Source organism: Lithobates pipiens, unplaced genomic scaffold (genome assembly GCF_037356315.1).
Source record: "Lithobates pipiens isolate NorthernLeopardFrog02 unplaced genomic scaffold, aLitPip1_a1.2 Scaffold_16, whole genome shotgun sequence".
Lineage (NCBI taxonomy): Eukaryota > Metazoa > Chordata > Amphibia > Anura > Ranidae > Lithobates > Lithobates pipiens.
Window position 1 is genome coordinate 276,546,249 of NW_027507748.1, and position 18,181 is coordinate 276,564,429.

The 18,181-nt window shown below is 46.3% G+C and overlaps 1 protein-coding gene and 1 long non-coding RNA gene across 3 annotated transcripts in view; one reads left to right on the forward strand and one right to left on the reverse strand.

Annotated features, from left to right (window-relative positions):
- LOC143982592 (uncharacterized) overlaps positions 1–18,181 on the forward strand; it is a 114,582-nt gene that overhangs the window by 64,819 nt on the left and 31,582 nt on the right. The gene's annotated exons all lie outside the window — the stretch shown is intronic.
- The window catches only part of LOC143982591 (platelet-activating factor acetylhydrolase 2, cytoplasmic-like), a 75,710-nt gene that overhangs the window by 1,071 nt on the left and 56,458 nt on the right, over positions 1–18,181 (reverse strand). For both annotated transcript variants that reach the window (XM_077481452.1, XM_077481453.1), the window contains one exon: positions 2,024–2,172. In XM_077481452.1, the coding sequence (XP_077337578.1) occupies positions 2,024–2,172 (149 nt within the window). The remainder of the gene's footprint in view (positions 1–2,023; positions 2,173–18,181) is intronic.

The window sequence follows — 18,181 nt, forward strand, 5'->3', positions numbered from 1 at the left end:
GCCCTGTCCATTGCATCTGTCAGCCAGGCAGAGGAGAGAGCTGGCCGGTCACATCATTGCGGGAAGCTTTTTTCTAAAACACAGGGGCACTTGTTATTAGGGAACAAGGAGGATTATATGAAGTAGTGGAAGTGGGTTAACAACCACTTTAACAAATCCTATTACCGTATATACTCGAGTATAGGCCGACCCGAATATAAGCCGAGGCCCCCAATTTACCCCCAAAAAAACTGGCAAACTTATTGACTCGTGTATAAGCCGAGGGTGAGACATGCCTGTCCATCCCTGTGTGTGTGTCCGTCCCTGTGTGTCCGTCCATCCCTGTGTGTGTGTCCGTCCCTGTGTGTCCGTCCATCCCTGTGTGTGTGTGTGTCCATCCATCCCTGTGTGTGTCCATCCATCCATCCATCCCTGTGTGTGTGTGTGTCCATCCATCCATCCATCCCTGTGTGTGTGTGTCTCCATCCATCCATCCCTGTGTGTGTGTGTCTCCATCCATCCATCCATCCCTGTGTGTGTGTGTGTCTCCATCCATCCATCCCTGTGTGTGTGTGTCTCCATCCATCCATCCATCCCTGTGTGTGTGTGTCTCCATCCATCCATCCCTGTGTGTGTGTGTGTGTGTGTGTGTGTGTGTGTGTGTGTGTGTGTGTGTGTCCAGCCTACCTGTGTCCCGAGCCTCCGTCCCGTGCCTTGCCTCCGTCCCGTGCCGTGCCTTGCCTCCTTGCCTCCGTCCCGTGTCGTGCCTTGCCTCCGTCCCGTCCCGTGCCGTGCCGTGCCTTGCCTCCGTCCCGTCCCGTGCCTTGCCAGGATCGCCGCTCTTCGTCGGCGCCTCGGCGGCCATACTACAATTCGAAAGCCGCGCCTCCGCCTCCGCCTCCGCCTGTGATAGGCGGAACACTGAATTTCCCAGCAGCCTGTGTTCCGCCTATCACGGACATCGTCTCATCCTCGTACTACGGACGAGGATGAGACGATGTCCGTGATAGGCGGAACACAGGCTGCTGGGAAATTCAGTGTTCCGCCTATCACAGGCGGAGGCGGAGGCGCGGCTTTCAAATTGTAGTATGTCCGCCGTCTGTCTGCTCGATACGCTGATCGAGCAGTCAGACGGCGATGACTCGAGTATAAGCCGAGGGGGGCACTTTCAGCCTCAAAAAAGAGGCTGAAAATCTCGGCTTATACTCGAGTATATACGGTATTAATATAGTTGAAAAAATATCAATTTTGTATTCCAAGGATCCTCCTAAGAATGCACTCCACAATCCAGGAGTTCTTGCAGGATTTTGAGTGCCCAGCTTTCCTGGGAGGCAGCAGTAAGGTAAAGTTTTTGTTTTTCCTTCAAAAGCTTGCATCTTTCACTGTTTTTTATTTGGTGAATGGGGGACCCCAAAAAAGCAGGCCTTATGTTTTGATGCAAGGTCTGTGTTAACTAAATCATTTTCATTCACCAAGCATGTCTCATAGAGGTACCTTAATAATTTACCAAATTAGATGTGTCAAATGCACTGCTTTTCCCAAAATGGACATTTTGACTTTTTGTCAAGAAAGGCAAACTTTTAAGAATTCAATAATGCTTACCTCAATAAAATAAAAAAATTATAATTTCTTGCGACAGATAGAGCTTTTTTTGGTGGCATTTAATCGCTACAATTTAATTTTTTGCCATATAAACGTAAAAAAATACAGAAAAATTTGAGAGAATACACATTTTCCTTAGTTTCTGTTATTTAAATGTTGCAAATAAATAATCTTTCTTCATAAATGTTAGGCCAAAATGTATTCTGCTACACATCTTTGCCAAAAATAACCTAAATCAGTATATGTTATTTAGTCTGTGTGAAATTATTATTATTTTTTTTTTAAAACTGGTCAAACCTGATGTACTGACAGCCTAATTTCCTGAGGCCCTAAAATGCCGAAAAAGTACAAATACACCCCCCCCACGTCAAAAAAATTGTGGAAAGCATACACCCCAATACTACGTAAGTCACTCATCTTGTCATTCTCATCAGCCTCTTACCTAGGTGCTTGCTGAGAAAGTGCAGTGATGAAATAACAGAAATCTTCAGGCAAGTTTTTGGATCCATTGTCCTTTGTGGGTCCATAATTCCATTTGCCAGATAACCACTCAGGAAAGCTATATCAGTCTGGCTAATATGGACACAGCCTCTAGAAAAAACAAAAAAACAAAAAACAAAACAATATTTGTATTTTTCTCCATCCAGTCCTAAGATTTACACAAGACAGTACAGTGCTTTCTGGCAGTGCAGAACAGGTAAAATTGACAGGTCTTGTCCCTTCCCAGCCTGTGAGTGGACAGTAAAAGCAGAAGCAACAGACAGATGAGCTCACCTCTCTGACACTCTGCTCTCTCCTCCTACCAGTACACTATTTGCATTGCAGCACAACTGGCTACTTGTGCTGCATCTCCCTCTACAAGCCTGAGCTCTTTAAAAATATATTAAAGGATGGATTAATGAATAAAGAGGTGCAATAATGTAATATTTTTTATCCGCCGGGAGTTCATGATAAACTAAATAAAAGAAACAAGATTCTTCATAAAGTTTATATGTGTGTGTGTGTGTGTGTGTGTGTGTGTGTGTATGTGTATGTTGGTATACAACACATACACTTTGTTTTACAAATATCTGATACATTATATAGGACTCCCATTGCACTGCAGGTTTTCCAAGAAAGAACACAGCACAAATAGTTTCCTTTAAAACACTGTTTCTCTAACTGAAATATCAAAGCTGTGGAGAAGGAGAGAGTGAGGAAGATAAGACACTGCTCTAAGCCCTTGTACACATGGTCGGAGATTCCGACGGAATGTGTCCTATCGGACCGTTTTGTCAGATAATCCGACTGTGTGTGGCATGCATCGGACTGTTTCTGTCTGAATATCCGTCGGATCCAATTTTCCAACTTGTTGGAAATATTTTCCGACAAACTGGTCCGATCGCACATACTCCGATCATGTGTAGAGAATTCCGATCGGACAAAGTGCCACGCATGCTCAGATCAAATTCCTACACTAAAGCTATTGGCTACTAGCGTGAACGTAGTCCCGTCGTAACGAAATAACGTCATCGCGTTCTGAACGTTTGGATTTCCCGACAACTTGGTCCGACCGTGTGTATGCAACAGTTTCGGACACAATCCGTTGGACAAAATCCAACGGATTTGGTTGGCAGAATGTCCCACCGTGTGTACAAGGGCTAACACATTCAGCTGCATGTTGAAATTTCAGTTTGAGCTACAGAGCTCTGTATATGACAGGCTCCAATAAAGCAGATAAGGAAAGTTTGAAAAAAACTTGGGAAACCATGCCTAAAATATTTTAGTCTGGATTATAGTGATACAGATATTGCTCACATTTTTGGTGAAGATCTGAATGGTATTATACACAGGACAATATTTGAATACGTAGAAAACACTGCCCCACATTTGATATACAGCATGCAATCTATCTTGGCTGATTCCCGGACTTTTGACCGGACTTTCCGTCGGAATGAACTTGATGGAGTTCCACTGAAACGGACTTGTCTACACACGATCACACCAAAGCCCGATCGTTTAACATGATTACGTACGCCGGGACTAGAAAAAGGAAGTTTAATAGCCAGTAGCCAATAGCTGCCCTTGCGTTGTTGTTTGTCCTTCGGACCTGCATACAGACGAACGGTTTTCTCGATAGGAACTGGTTCCAACAGAAAGATTTTAAACATGTCCTATTTTTAAAGTCCGTCAGATTTTTTGACAGAAAAGGTCAGATGAAGCCCACACACGATTGAATTGTCCGACGGATTAGTTCCGTCTGAACTATGCTGTCGAAAAGTCCAGTCATGTGTACATGGCATTACAGTGATTTTTCACACAATGATCATGGACCATAGTTGAACCGATAGATAACATTGTCACGTATAGGATTTACAGTAAACAATTTATCTCACTGATCTGCTACAATGGTGCTACAATGGTGCTTTGCCATGTGCATGGGTTATAATATTCATTGCTGCATGAGTCACTATATGAATCGTACATACTCTAAATATTTAGCATTCAAAAAATAGGAGGGCTATAACTCCCTGTGAGAATTTACCCTCTGATTAAAGTAGTTGTAAAGTCAGAAGGTTTTTTTTATCCTAATGCTTTCTATGCATTAAGATAACGGAAAATTTATTATCAAATACTTTTCCTTTCCTGATGGACTCCATGACAGCCTACGTGTGGGTTAACTCCGCCTCCTTTCCAATGCTATAGGACCCCATACCCATAAATTTAAACTCACCACTAGGGACTGCGTTCCATAACTAGCCAACTCTTTGACCGATGGTTGGGAACTCCGTCTGCCATGGAGTCCATCAGGAAAGGAAAATTACGGTAAGTAAGTATTTGATAATACAGTTTCCATTTTCCTGACAGGCTCCCTGGTAGCCTACGTGTGGGAAATAACTAGCCAGACCACACGGGGTGGGTATGCTAAACAAAAAAGATTTAATTTGCCCTGTCAACCGACAGGATTCTTAAACCAAAGTTCACAAAAGATAGAGGAGCAGGCTCTATACAGTAATGTGACATAAAAAAGTATTAAAGGCGGCCCAAGAGGCCGCTTTGCAGATGATGTCTGGAGCCACGTGCAGGGCTGCTGCCCAAGACGCCACCATACCCCTGGTGGAAACCGCCTCTGGAGGAGCCAAGCCCTTAGCTCTATAAGTCTGCTGAATGGACTGAACTAATTGTTCCAGTTGACGTTCGCTTCCCTCTGTTACTGTCAGAGTATAGAATGAACAGGTATTCGGAGTGCCTAAAGGAGGAAGTAGCTTGCAGGTATTCCTTCAGTATTTCACCAGAGGATGAACCCCGGTAGACCCTGGAGACCAGAATGTAGGCAGGACGATTTCTTGGTTCTCATGGAACACTGAAGAGACTTTTGGATTTGAGCCAAGCATAGGGATGAGGACTAATCGGTCTGGGAAAAAAGTCAAGAATGGTTCTTCATGACCCAAGAAACTGATCTCAGAAACCCTCCTGGCCGAAAGTGATAGCGACCAAGAAGGCGACTTTTGCAGAAAGGTCTTTGATAGAAAGCGGGGTAGATCCTGTAATACTGAGTCCAGACAATGAGTCAAGAACTAGGGGTAGATCCCATTTGGGGAATCTTGGTCTTCTTTGGGGCCCGAGTCTTGACGTCCCATGAAAGAACTTCCGGATTAGTGGGTTAACAGCTTATGATGTTCTGGAGAAGGCCGATAAGGCTGAGACTTGGACTCTAAGCCCTTGTGCACACGGTCGGAGATTCCGACAACCAAATCCGTCTGAGTAATTCTGACGGATTAATTCCGGAAGAGGTCCGGAAGTGATGTTGCTTACACACGGTCGGACTAAGTTGTCGGAAAATCCGATTGTACATAACGTGATGACGTTATTTCGTTACGACGGGACTATGTTCAGGCTAGTAGCCAATAGCTTTGGTCTAGGAATTTGATCTGAGCATACGTAGCACTTTGTCTGTCGGAGTAGGCTGCACATGATCGCAGTATGTCAGATAGGAGCATTTTGTCGGAAAATTTTACCGGCAAGTTGGAAACAGAAACAATCCGATGCAGACCACACACAGTCCGAATATCCGACAAAACGGTCCGATAGGACACATTCTGTCGGAATCTACGACCGTGTGTACAAGGGCTAAGAGAGCTGATGGATAGAGACAGATCTAGGCCAGACTGAAGAAAGCTGATGATATCCTGGATCTCTGGATCTCTAAATGATCTGCCCGTAGAGGATGAATATTCGACAAACTTGGCCCATATTCTCTTGTATACCTTATTCGTGTTCGCCTTTCTTGAGCTGATGAGCGTAGAAATCACTCTTGAAGCGCACCCGAGAGATTCCAGCCTCTCCCTCTCAAGAACCAGACCATCAGTCTCAGTAATGCCAGACAAGGGTGCAGGACTGACCCCTGAGAAAGAAGGCTCAGCCTGAGAGGAAGAGGCACCGGGTCCCGGAAGCTGAGTTGGGTCAGGAGGGGAAACCAAGACCTGTTCGGCCAGTAAGGTGCAATCACCACCAGCTCGACCACTTCCGCTTAAAGTCTCCGTAAGAACTTGAGGATGACCGGGAGAGTGGGGAAAGGCATATGCCCTGTTGAAAATCCACTGATCTGTCAAGGCATCTATTCCGAAGGCCTAGCTGCAACGGACTCGAGTATAGTACTTCTTGACCTTGAAGTTGCAGGGGGGTGCAAATAGATCCACTTCGGGATCGACTGCCAGGGACAGGATTCATTCGAACATCTGCATATGAAGAGACCACTCATTGTTGTCCAGCTGTGTGTGGGACAGGAAGTCCGCCTGGATGTTCTGGGCTCCGAGGATGAAGACTGACAAAATATTGGCCAGGTTTTTCTGGGCCCAAGACATGATGGGTTCGACCTCTTGGAGTAGGGTGGAGCTCTGAGTGCCCCCTTGCCCCCTCACATAGGAGACCGCTGTGATGTTGTCCATCCTTAGTACCACTAAGGAGATAAGAGAAGGCTTGAAAGGCACACCAGGCCGCCCGAAGTTCCAGGACGTTTGAGCCCGGATTGTGAAGACGAGCATCCCACTTGCCTTGTGCAAGTTCTGACCTGCAGAGGGCTCCCCATTCAGCACCGCTGGCATCGGTCGTGACCGTGGCCCATGAGACTGGGGCAATGCAGTGGCAAGTGAGCAGATTTCTGCACTGAAGCCACCAGAAGTGGCTGTTCCTCATCACTGATTTTATGCAAATGGATTGATGTCCCCCCGAATTCCATTGCTGAAGGAACCCTGTCTGAAAGGGGCGTAATCTCCACAGAGACCACTTGACCATGGTGATCATAGAGACCATTGTGCCAATAATTCTTAGGCACTGTGAGGCCCTCAGGCGTGAGGAGTTCAGAGCCTGAGAAATTCTCTCTTGGATAACTGCAATTTTCTCCACAGGAAGAGAGATATTGTTTTCCACTGTGCCAAACTGGGCCCCCAAGTATATCAGGTGCTGGACTGGTACTAGATGGCTTTTCTCCAGGTTTAGGAGCCACCCGAAGTCGATCAGTGTGGACATAACCTGCTCCTTGTAGATCAACAATGGCTCCTTGTCCTGGGAAAGCAACAGGAGGTCGTTGAGGTAATGGTACACGCGTATCCCTCTTGTTCTGATGAGGGCCACCACAGGCAGTAGAAACTTTGAAAAGACTTGGGGTGAGGTTGTCAGCCCAAAAGGGAGGCAGGTAAACTGCAGATGTTCCTGCCTGACTTGGAACTGGAGGTATTTGCAGAATTCCTCTGCCACAGGCCCATGGAAGTAAGCGTCTTTTAGGTCGAATGAGATCAGCCAATCACCTGGCTGCACAGCTTTTTGGATGGTAGACGGGATCTCCATTTTGAACCTTTCGTACTTTATGAATTTGTTGAGGTAAGTTAGATCTATCACTGGATGCCATGAACCATTTTTTTTCTAAACTAAGAAGAGAGGGGAGTACACCTCCTGGAACTCTTCATCCTTTGGGACAGGCACCACCGCTCCCTGTGTTCTCAGCGTATCCACATAGGATAGTAAAACCTGCTTATTTTCTTCTGACCGTGGTAGCAGGGTGGAAATAAATCTGGGGGGAGGAAGAATACTGGTGAAGGGCCATGTGTGGACTGAGGATACCGTCTTGATGGTCCAGTAATTTGAGATGGAGGCCACCCAGACGTGCCAGAAGACAAGCAAATAAGCCCCTACCCGACCCGCCCTGGGTTGGCCCAATCTCAAAACAACTTAGCTGGCTCACGTCCACTAGACGCCTGGCTTTTAGTGGACATCCGGAAGGGAGCCTGTCCTCCGTTCCAATTCCTTCTGTAGTCTCGACCATGCCTGTAAGAGCCTGCTTTCCTTTAATGCTTGGTACTGCGTTCAAGCTGCGTAAACTGTGGTCTATTCTGACTGAACAGACACCTATCCTGGCGTAGGATGCCCCACCTCCCACCGGTGGCCCAGGCTATAGCGCTGTCCAGCCTGTTACCGAATAGCGAGGAGCCCTCAAAGGGGATCCTACACCAGGCTTGTTTGGATGCAGAATCGGCGACCCAGGGCCGTAACCACAAAGCTCGCTTGGCCGTGACAGCATAGTCCGGGCCAACAAGCGGTTAAGATCTATAGAAAGTAAAAATAAACTGCGCTCAGGAAAAAAATATAATATCACAAAAATTAAAATAAAATAGAAATGAAATGTAGGCTGCAGTTCTAAGTGGGATACACACACTAAAATGGATATAAGAAAATTTGGAGAGCTGCGCCAATATCCCTATGAATAAACTAAGTACACAAATAAGAAGTCAATGAGGGGTTAAATGGCATTCATACAAATTGAATGTTTGCTGCCAGTAACACTCACATATTACATATTAAACAATCCAGAGAAACTATAAAAAAAAAAAAAAGATATATATTATATATAAAAGATGTGTCATAAAACAAAGGAAGCTGTATGACTGAAACTGAAAAATAAAGTCCAATATAGCGGTCCAATGTATCAATGATTGACAAGTCACCACAGTGAGTCCACACCAAACTTCAAATCAGTGCCCGTCACCAGATTAGTGATGCGCTTACCAGATGTAAAAACAATAACAGCCCTTAATAGTATCTATCCAAAGCAGGTTACGATTTAAGTGGTAGGACATCCAATCGTGGTTCTTGCATCCAGATAACGCTTATCATAGGTGTATGGCGTGGTCAACGATCACGTATATCACCGGTAACTTTGTGATGGCTTGCTGGGAGGAGAAGTGCGGTGTGTAGGGTGGTGTGTGGAGGTGAGCCCCAGGTGTGGACAATAAGATCTATAGAAGCCTCCTCTAGGATGGCAGCTGCCAGCTTTAGCTCCTGGACTGCTGGGCCTCTGGCTAATTTTTCTGAAACCCCTCTGAGTACGGAGTCCACATTTTCTGTCCAGGTTTCCATAGACTTGGACATAGCTGCTAGGGCCAGGGCGGGTTTGCAAGCCATACCGGCTAGCCTGTAGATTCTCCTGAGGTTTTGGTCTATTCTTCTCTCAAGACCGTCCTTGAAAGATACCACATCCTCCAAGGGAAGAGTGATATGTTTTACCAGACACATCAATGCTGTGTCCATGAGGGGCCATGGCATAGAGAGCCTTCTGCTGCTCAAGGATGCGTTCTAGCATTGCTAGGGTTGAATTCCACCTAGTCCCCACATCCTGTTTTAGGCAGTGTTCTGGAAGGCCTGCCTTCCTCTGTTCCACCCTGAGGAGGTGGCTGTCCCTCACACTCCGATGGAAGTGGCCAGCCATCTTCCGACAAGAGTCCACCACTTTGGACAGCCTTCCATCGCTGCCAGAAATGGTCTCCACCAACCGAAAACTGTCAGTTACCATCTGGTGGAGAAGGTGCGCTGAGCAGCGCACACCCACAAAGCTGCCATCCCTTACAGCCTTAACCATGTTGCTGTCTCCATCAGTGACAACATAGCAAATCCAGTAGTTGCTGTCTGCCTGTCCAAACCACTGCAACAACATTTTCTGCAGGGCTTGCAGGATGTTTTGCGCTGTGTGCTTTTCATCAAGCACCTTCGTGTGCAGGAGGAAGGAACGGTGCCCCTGTTTGTCAACTGCTGACGAGGATCCAGATGTTTGAACTACATCATGGGACACCTTGGCCTGCCACCAATGTGCCGTCAGGGACAGGAAGGCATGCTGGACAGTACATGTACTCCACAGGTCAGAGGTCAGGTGCACTGCCTGTCCACCTGCCCTTCCAATCTCCTCCTTGAGCACCCCGACACAAGACCTGTATAAGGCTGGACCACAGTTTGGCTGAAGGTCTTAGGTGATGGCACACGGTACTGTGGTGCAACAGCCTGCATCAATTGCTTGAAGGGCTCACCTTCCACCATCTTGAAAGGTGCTCCTCGAACTGCAATAAGCTGGCCAATCAGGCGTGTTATTTTAAGTACCTGCGCCCGAGACATACCCTTACTCTGAAAGCCACCAAAATCTTCCAGGGTGGCCTGGCTGGTATGGATTGGATGCAGGATGGTAACAGCATTCTTTTCTGCCTTATACTGGCTGGTGGTGCTGGCACTCATGGTGGCTGTGGCGGTGCCACTATTGGTTCCCCTTTTGGTGTTTGGAGGAGCGGCCATAATACTTTTCTTGTAAACATATCATACTGCTCTGTCCTCAAAAAAAAATTAATAAACACTCGCTTAACTGCAGCGGCTAAATTATGCGAGATACCCACACCATTATACTATTCCAAACCTATTAGCTGCGCTAAAAAAGTGTTTAAATAACTAATGACAAAAAATGTTTATATACTGTAATGTTCGGGGGACCAGGTAGATCGCAGGACACAGGCTTTGCACACAACAAAGGGTTTATTAAACTTAAATCGCTTTACAGCAGCCAAAAACAAAAGGAAAAAGGTTTGTAGTCTCACCGACTTGCAAAGTCCAGAACAGCAGTCTTTATCAGAAACAGAGCTTGATCTTGATGGCAGGTAGCTTCCCCTGCCAGGAGCCTTCCAAACAGGACACTGCTGTCCACTTCAGCTGCTGCAACCCAAACAAACACCATCCACCATGTGTTCTCCACTCCTCCACACCCACCTACCACTTCCTGTCTTGTTTTTTAAAGGCACTCCCTTAACAGGTGGGTTAATCAATTTTATTCATTTAAAAAGACCACAACCCAAACAGAGGGGAAATATAGCGTCCTTCCAGGACCCAGCCACGGCGTCCTGTACATATCCCCCCCCTGTGCCCCAACGCCAAGGAGGTGGAGGCAACAGTGGAGCTCAAACAATGGACTCGGGAGAGGGCATCTGCATTTTGATGCAGTCTCCCGGGCCTATGCTCCAATACAAATTTAAATTCCTGGAGTGCCAGGAACCACCGGGTAACCCTGGCATTAGTCCCTTTTCCCTGTCTCAGCCATGTTAAAGGGGCATGGTCAGAAATCAACCTAAACTTCCTTCCCAAAAGGTAATATCTGAGGGATTCCAGAGCCCACTTAATGGCCAGACACTCTCGTTCAATTATGGCATAGTTTTTCTCCGCTGGTGTTAACTTCCTGCTGAGGAAGACTAATCGGGTGTTCCTCGCCATGAATAACCTGTGACAACACCGCTCCCAATCCTACATCGGAAGCATCAGTCTGGACAATAAATTCTTTTGAAAAATTGGGTGCTACAAGGACAGGGTGTTGGCACAGCGCCGACTTGAGCTCCAAAAAAGCCTTCTCAGCGTCTGCATTCCACTCCACCATGACCGATTTCCGACCCTTAGTCAGATCGGTCAACGGAGCCGCCAACGTGGCAAAGTTGGGTACAAACCTCCTGTAGTATCCCACCATGCCCAGGAATGCATGTACCTGCTTTTTTGTGAGGGGGCGGGGCCAATTCTGTATAGCCTCTATCTTGTTGACCTGAGGTTTCACTACCCCTCTACCCACGATATAACCCAGGTATTTCACCTCCTCCATTCCCAAAGCACATTTTTCAGGGTTTATTGTAAACCCCTCCTTCCAAAGAGAGTTCAGCACTGCCTGCACTTTTAGCAAAGACTGGGAATCACATTTGCCCAAAATGACTATATCGTCCAAGTACACTGAGGCATACTTCCGGTGAGGTCGTAAAATCCTATCCATTGCTCTCTGGAACGTGGCTGGAGCAGTTTGCAATCCAAAAGGCATCCTTTTGTACTGAAAACTCCCCTCTGGGGTAGAAAAAGCCGTTTTCTCTCTAGCGGCCTTAGTCAACGGTATTTGCCAATACCCCTTGGTAAGGTCTAACGTAGTGATATACCTGGCTGGACCTAGTCTCTCGATAAGCTCATCTACCCGGGGCATGGGGTAGGCATCAAACCGGGAAACTTCATTAAGTTTCCGGAAATCATTGCAAAATCGCAGAGTCCCGTTGGGCTTCGGTACCAACACAATCGGGCTCGACCACTCACTCTGCGATTCCTCAATAATCCCTAGGTCTAACATCTTTTTTACTTCCTCTAAAACGGCCTTCCTTTGAGCCTCTGGGATGCGGTAGGGCCGGACAAAAACTTTGACTCCTGGTTCTGTGACAATATCATGCTCTATGACACTAGTGAGCCCTGGCAAGTCTGAAAATTTTTCTTTATTTCTCTGCAAGAACTCCTTTGCCTGCTGACTTTGGGTTTTAGACAGGGTATTTGCTACTTGGACACTCTCCACCCCAACCCGAGGCTCAAGTTTTGTACTAGCCTGGGAGGTCACTGGTTCCCTGTCTGTCCAGGGCTTTAGCAAGTTTACATGATATATCTGGAAGGGTTTCCTCTTGCCTGGCTGGTGGACTCTATAATTTGCCTCTCCCATTTTTTCTACAACCTCGAAAGGGCCTTGCCATCTGGCCAAGAACTTACTTTCCACAGTGGGAATCAACACTGCTACTCGATCCCCCACTTGGAAGTTCCTAATTTTGGCTGCCCTATTATAGACCCGTCGTTGAGCCTCCTGGGCTTTTTGTAAGTGTTCCTTAACTAGCGGCATCACCGTTCGGATCCTCTCCTGCATTTGAGAGACATATTCAAGAACACTTTTATGCTGAATTGGTTCACTTTCCCATTCTTCTTTAACAAAGTCCAGTAATCCACGAGGTCTCCACCCATATACCAATTCAAAGGGCGAAAACCCAGTGGAGGCCTGGGGCACTTCTCGGATAGCAAATAGGAGAGCTGGTAACAGGCAGTCCCAGTCTTTCCCATCCCTTTGTACCACTCTCTTGAGCATAGACTTAAGGGTCTTATTAAAACGTTCTACCAATCCATCTGTTTGGGGATGGTAGACCGATGTGCGCAGCTGTTTAATCCGGAACAGTTTGCATACATCAGCCATAACCTTCGACATAAACGGGGTGCCCTGGTCTGTGAGAATTTCCTTAAGAAAACCTGTCCGTGTAAACAACTGGAATAACTCCCGTGCAATAGCCTTAGAGGAGGTATTCCGTAGGGGGTAGCGCCTCAGGATATCGAGTGGCATAGTCGAGGATCACCAGTATGTAAGAATGACCTCGAGCCGACTTTACCAAGGGACCCACTATATCCATGGCTATCCTCTCGAATGGGACCTCAATTATGGGCAGAGGGACCAACGGGCTCCGGAAATGGGTCGCTGGAGCGGTCAACTGACAGGTGGGACAAGAGGTACAGTATCTCCTTACCTCTGCTTTCAAGCCTGGCCAGTAAAACCGGTCTGCGATCCGTGCCTCCATCTTTTCAACTCCCAGGTGTCCCCTTAACACATTATCATGGGCCAGGTCCAGGACCTTGCGTCTATACTGTTGGGGTACCAATAATTGTTCTACCACATTTTCTCTCACTTTAGTAACCCGATAAAGCAATTCATTACATATTGAAAAATGTGGCCACCGCTCATTAGCACCTGGCTCTTGGGGCTCCCCATTTATTACTACAACCTGTTCCCGTGCCCTGGCCAAAGTGGGGTCCTGCATCTGGGCAGTACCAAATGCCCCCTGGGGAACACCCAAATCTGGCAAGTCAGGGGTAGAGGCCATTTCCTCATCCTCTTCCCCCAGCATTACCTGGAGCGGGGAAGGTTCCCCCCCCCCTCAGTGTTCAGGTAGGTCTGAGACCCCCACATATTGACATCCTTAACAGTATCAGCACTATTTTCATCATTATTAACCAAAGTCTTGGCGTTTTTATCAACTGGGTCCATATTACGAACATGTGGCATCTCAGGGTTATTACCCTCAACAACAGGAACAGAGGGACTCGTTTCTTCCCAGTCTCTGGACCTTTCAGATAGTTCTCCTTGTCTCCAAAGTTTTGCAAATAACGGACAGTCACGTCCTATGATAACGTCATGTACCAAGTTTTTTACCACCCCCACCTCTTGAGTACTAGTGCCACATGCTGTGGAGATGGACACCGAGATGAGAGGGTACTCTCTAGTGTCCCCATGAATGCACACAACCCGCAAAATTTTGCTTACCGGACCAATCTTCCCAATTACTCTAGGGTGAACCAGGGTTACCATGCTTCCAGAGTCCAGCAAAGCCTGTGCAGGGTGGTGGTTCACTTGGACTTCACACTCAAACTTCCCCTCTCCAAGGTCAAGATGTGTTGTACACGCTTTATGGGCATAAAAAGACTCCCTCCGAAGAACCCCGCATTCCATGGGTTCTTCCTGCAATGGGCAGTGGGCCCGGGTATGGCCCCAGGCATGACATCGCCAACATTGTACATCCCCTCCTCTCCGATCAGGAACAGGTCGCTGAGGGGGTAACGGGTGTGACTCTTGGCCTTCTGGGGTGTTGGTTCCAGGGCTCCTGGGGACATCCTTTCGAAGGGCGGTAGTTGGTCGGAAGGGCCGTGGCAGACTGGGCCCTTGACGCTTGGTGGGGCCAAGCAGATCCTCCACCACCGTATATCGTTCCACCATCTCAACAAGGCAGTTCGCGGTTTTGGGGTCTCCATGGCTGACCCACCGTTGAAGGTCATCTGGCAGTGACCTTAAGTATCGGTCCAGCACGACCCGCTCCACAATTTGGGGGCCAGACAACACTTCGGGCTGCAGCCATTTTTTTACTAGTTGCACCAGGTCATGCATTTGAGATCGCGGTGGCCGGTTTGAACGATACTTCCATTGGTGCACTCGTTGGGCCCGAACGGCCGTAGTCACCCCCAACCGAGCCAGTATTTCTGCCTTTAGTTTTTGATAATTTTTAGCATCTTCTGGTGGTAGGTCAAAATAGGCTTTTTGAGAATCTCCGGTGAGGAAAGGAGCAATTAAGCCGGCCCACTGGTCCTGGGGCCACCCTTCTCTCTCTGCCGTCCTCTCAAATGTTGCCAGAAACGCCTCTACGTCATCACTCAGGGACAACTTCTGCAAAAAATGGCTTGCCCTTATGGTCACCTGGTTGCCAGGGGCAACGGCCACTTGTTCACGGCCCTGAGAAAGCTGCTGCACTGCTTCTTTTAAGGCCACCATCTGAGCCTGCATAACCTCTTGTTGGGTCGCTAGCTGGGCTGCTAACTGGGCCACCAACTCGTTGTGGTGCGTTTTTTGTACCTCCAGCTGGGTTGCTAAGCGCTGATTAGCTTCCTCATGGCGAGTCTGCGCTTGTATATTAGCTAAGGACAGCTGTTTAATTAGCTCCTCCATTGTTTCAGCTTTCAACAGCTGTGCAGCTTTAACCCAGGACATAAATTCACTGTACTGTCCCTTTAAATGTCAGTTCAAATCCCATGCAAAAAAAATAAAAAATAGCAAGAAAAAACGCCTGTTACTTTGTCCTGCCCGCATTCGAGCACCACTTGTAATGTTCGGGGGACCAGGTAGATCGCAGGACATAGGCTTTGCACACAACAAAGGGTTTATTAAACTTAAATCGCTTTACAGCAGCCAAAAACAAAAGGAAAAAGGTTTGTGGTCTCACCGACTTGCAAAGTCCAGAACAGCAGTCTTTATCAGAAACAGAGCTTGATCTTGATGGCAGGTAGCTTCCCCTGCCAGGAGCCTTCCAAACAGGACACTGCTGTCCACTTCAGCTGCTGCAACCCAAACAAACACCATCCACCATGTGTTCTCCACTCCTCCACACCCACCTAGCACTTCCTGTCTTGTTTTTTAAAGGCACTCCCTTAACAGGTGGGTTAATCAATTTTATTCATTTAAAAAGACCACAACCCAAACAGAGGGGAAATATAGCGTCCTGTACAATACACATATAGCTAATTGTGATCAATCAATAAATAACACACTCCCCAAAGAGATCAGTATTTGGGAAAATAGCTCGATATGCAAATTCTCAAAACGTCCAATCAGACCAGTGAAAAATGATAAATAAATAAAAGTCCTCAAAAGGTGCTTATATCCTTAAGGGTTTATTCCTGGTGACGTCACATGAAAAAATACACCCGGAAAGTAGTGACCCGTTCCAAGAGAGAAGTCCTCCACCTCTACACACACTGTCGCTTACCAGATTTTGTGATCTCTCTTTAGGGAGATCTACACAGGCATGTAATCTTTTCACAAGCAGGAGTTCACTTTCAGGTTTTCAAGAGCAGCTCTCATAGAAACGTCACAGATGGCACAGAGATGTTTTAGGCAATGATCCTCCCCCATGCAGATAACAAAAATGCCTCCATAGTGTAATTCGTACACACAACAATTTATTTAAAATAAAATATTGCACTTACACACATATTCTTTCTCGTACGCTCTCTTAATAAAATCAACAAGCCGGCTGGCTCAATTAAACGCTGCCCGTGTCTTCCGGGTCCAGCGCAGTATGCGGTGACCTCAGCACGTCGCTCCTCCCTACGCCGTTTCGTCACAACTGACGTCTTCCAGGGGCACGGGCGGCGTGCTGACACACCGCCATATGAATACAATTATATACGGAAGTAAACGCCCAGCACTGAACTCCTGGCAAGCATCCATTCCGCCATTTCAAGAGTGGGCATTCACAACACTAAAATTATACCCATCTCAGCGATCTTTAATAGCATAAATATGCCGATAATTGTATTTTGGTTTGCAACCAGCCCATATAAGTATATCTACACTATCATCAGCTAGCATGCCAAACCGCAATCATTGCAATACTGTGCTGGGTTAAAACATTACACCTCGCACAATATAAAATATATGTGTTGCTTTTTAGGGGAGAAGAAGAATGTAGGGAGAGGTACCCATATATTCGCCAAACTCCAATCATGGACCCCATAAGTCCATAATGAATTACGTCTCCATCTACTACAACGAGTTTATACATGGAAGACCAGTAATTATCAATATTAAAAATAATCAAAATAAAAAAAAATAAAAAAATTGGAATAAATTTGAAAATTAAAAAATATAAAATATATATAAAAAAAAAAATGTAATAATATATTTAAGCAGGAAGAGAAATTTGTAGATAAGGAACACTAAAAAGACCCCCTTCTAAGAAGAAGAAAAAAAGGGGGGAAAAAAATTCTTTTTTTTTAAATATTGTAAGGTATACCAGGCCCTTCCTAGCCAAAGCAAAAAGAAAGGGCCTCATAGGGCAAAAATTCACTATCATTGTAGTTCGCCAGGAGTTCACCTCTGGTTCACACATATACTCCATCATTTCTCTGAGTGGGCCTATATGATTGCCACCCCCAAGAACTCAACTATTGACAATAAAAGCATTGACATCTGTTTCTATATTGAGGCCGTGGGGGGTGTAGCAACGTACATTGTATATCCACTTCATTTCTAGTCTAGAAAGTTCCCTTACAAGAGAACTCCCCCTCCAGTGGGCGCTGTATTTATCAATTCCCAGAAATAAAGTGTTAGCTGGATTGCGATTATGATAAATGGCATAATGTTTGGAGACCGAATGGTACTTAAAACCATTCTTAATATTGGTAATGTGTTCGCCTATGCGAACCTGCATAGACCGCTTAGTTATCCCAATATATTGGTACCCGCAAGGACATTGCAGTAAATAAACTACACCCGTCGAGCTGCAGGTAATAAAAGGTTTGATTTTGTGTATGGTAGATGTGCTGGTAGAAATAAAGGTCTCAGTTTTTCTCTGTTTACTCACATTCAGTGTGCAGATTTGACATCTGCGACACTGATGGTAACCTGTGAGATTTTGAAAAAAATAGACCTTTTTACTAGGGGGGTTTACTACATTAGGGACTATCCTATCTCTAAGAGACGGGGCCACCTTGAAGATTACCTGTGGTTGTTCTGGAAGAAAGGTCTTAATGACCTTATCATTCCCTAATATGTGCCAATGTTTCCGAAAAAATTTCTTAATAGTGAAATGCTGGCTTGAAAAAGTGGTAACAAAAGGCAATGTTGGCCTCTCCCGTACCTTTTTATTCTTGGGATCCTCAGAAAGTAAAATAGTTCTATCGACATTCGCCACCTCTTCCAATGTTCTTTCCAAATCCCTACCCCCATATCCTTTCTCCTCCAGCCTGTCCTTAAGTGTCCCAGCCTGTATCCTATAATCCTCCACAGTTGTACAGTTCCTTCTCATCCTGATAAACTGGCTTTTGGAGATAGATTTAAGCCAAGAGTCCTGGTGGCAACTCCCCAAAGTTATGAAGGCATTCCCCTAACAGCACTGCATGGTGGTGCACACGCATGTGCTGGTTCATGCCACTATTACTG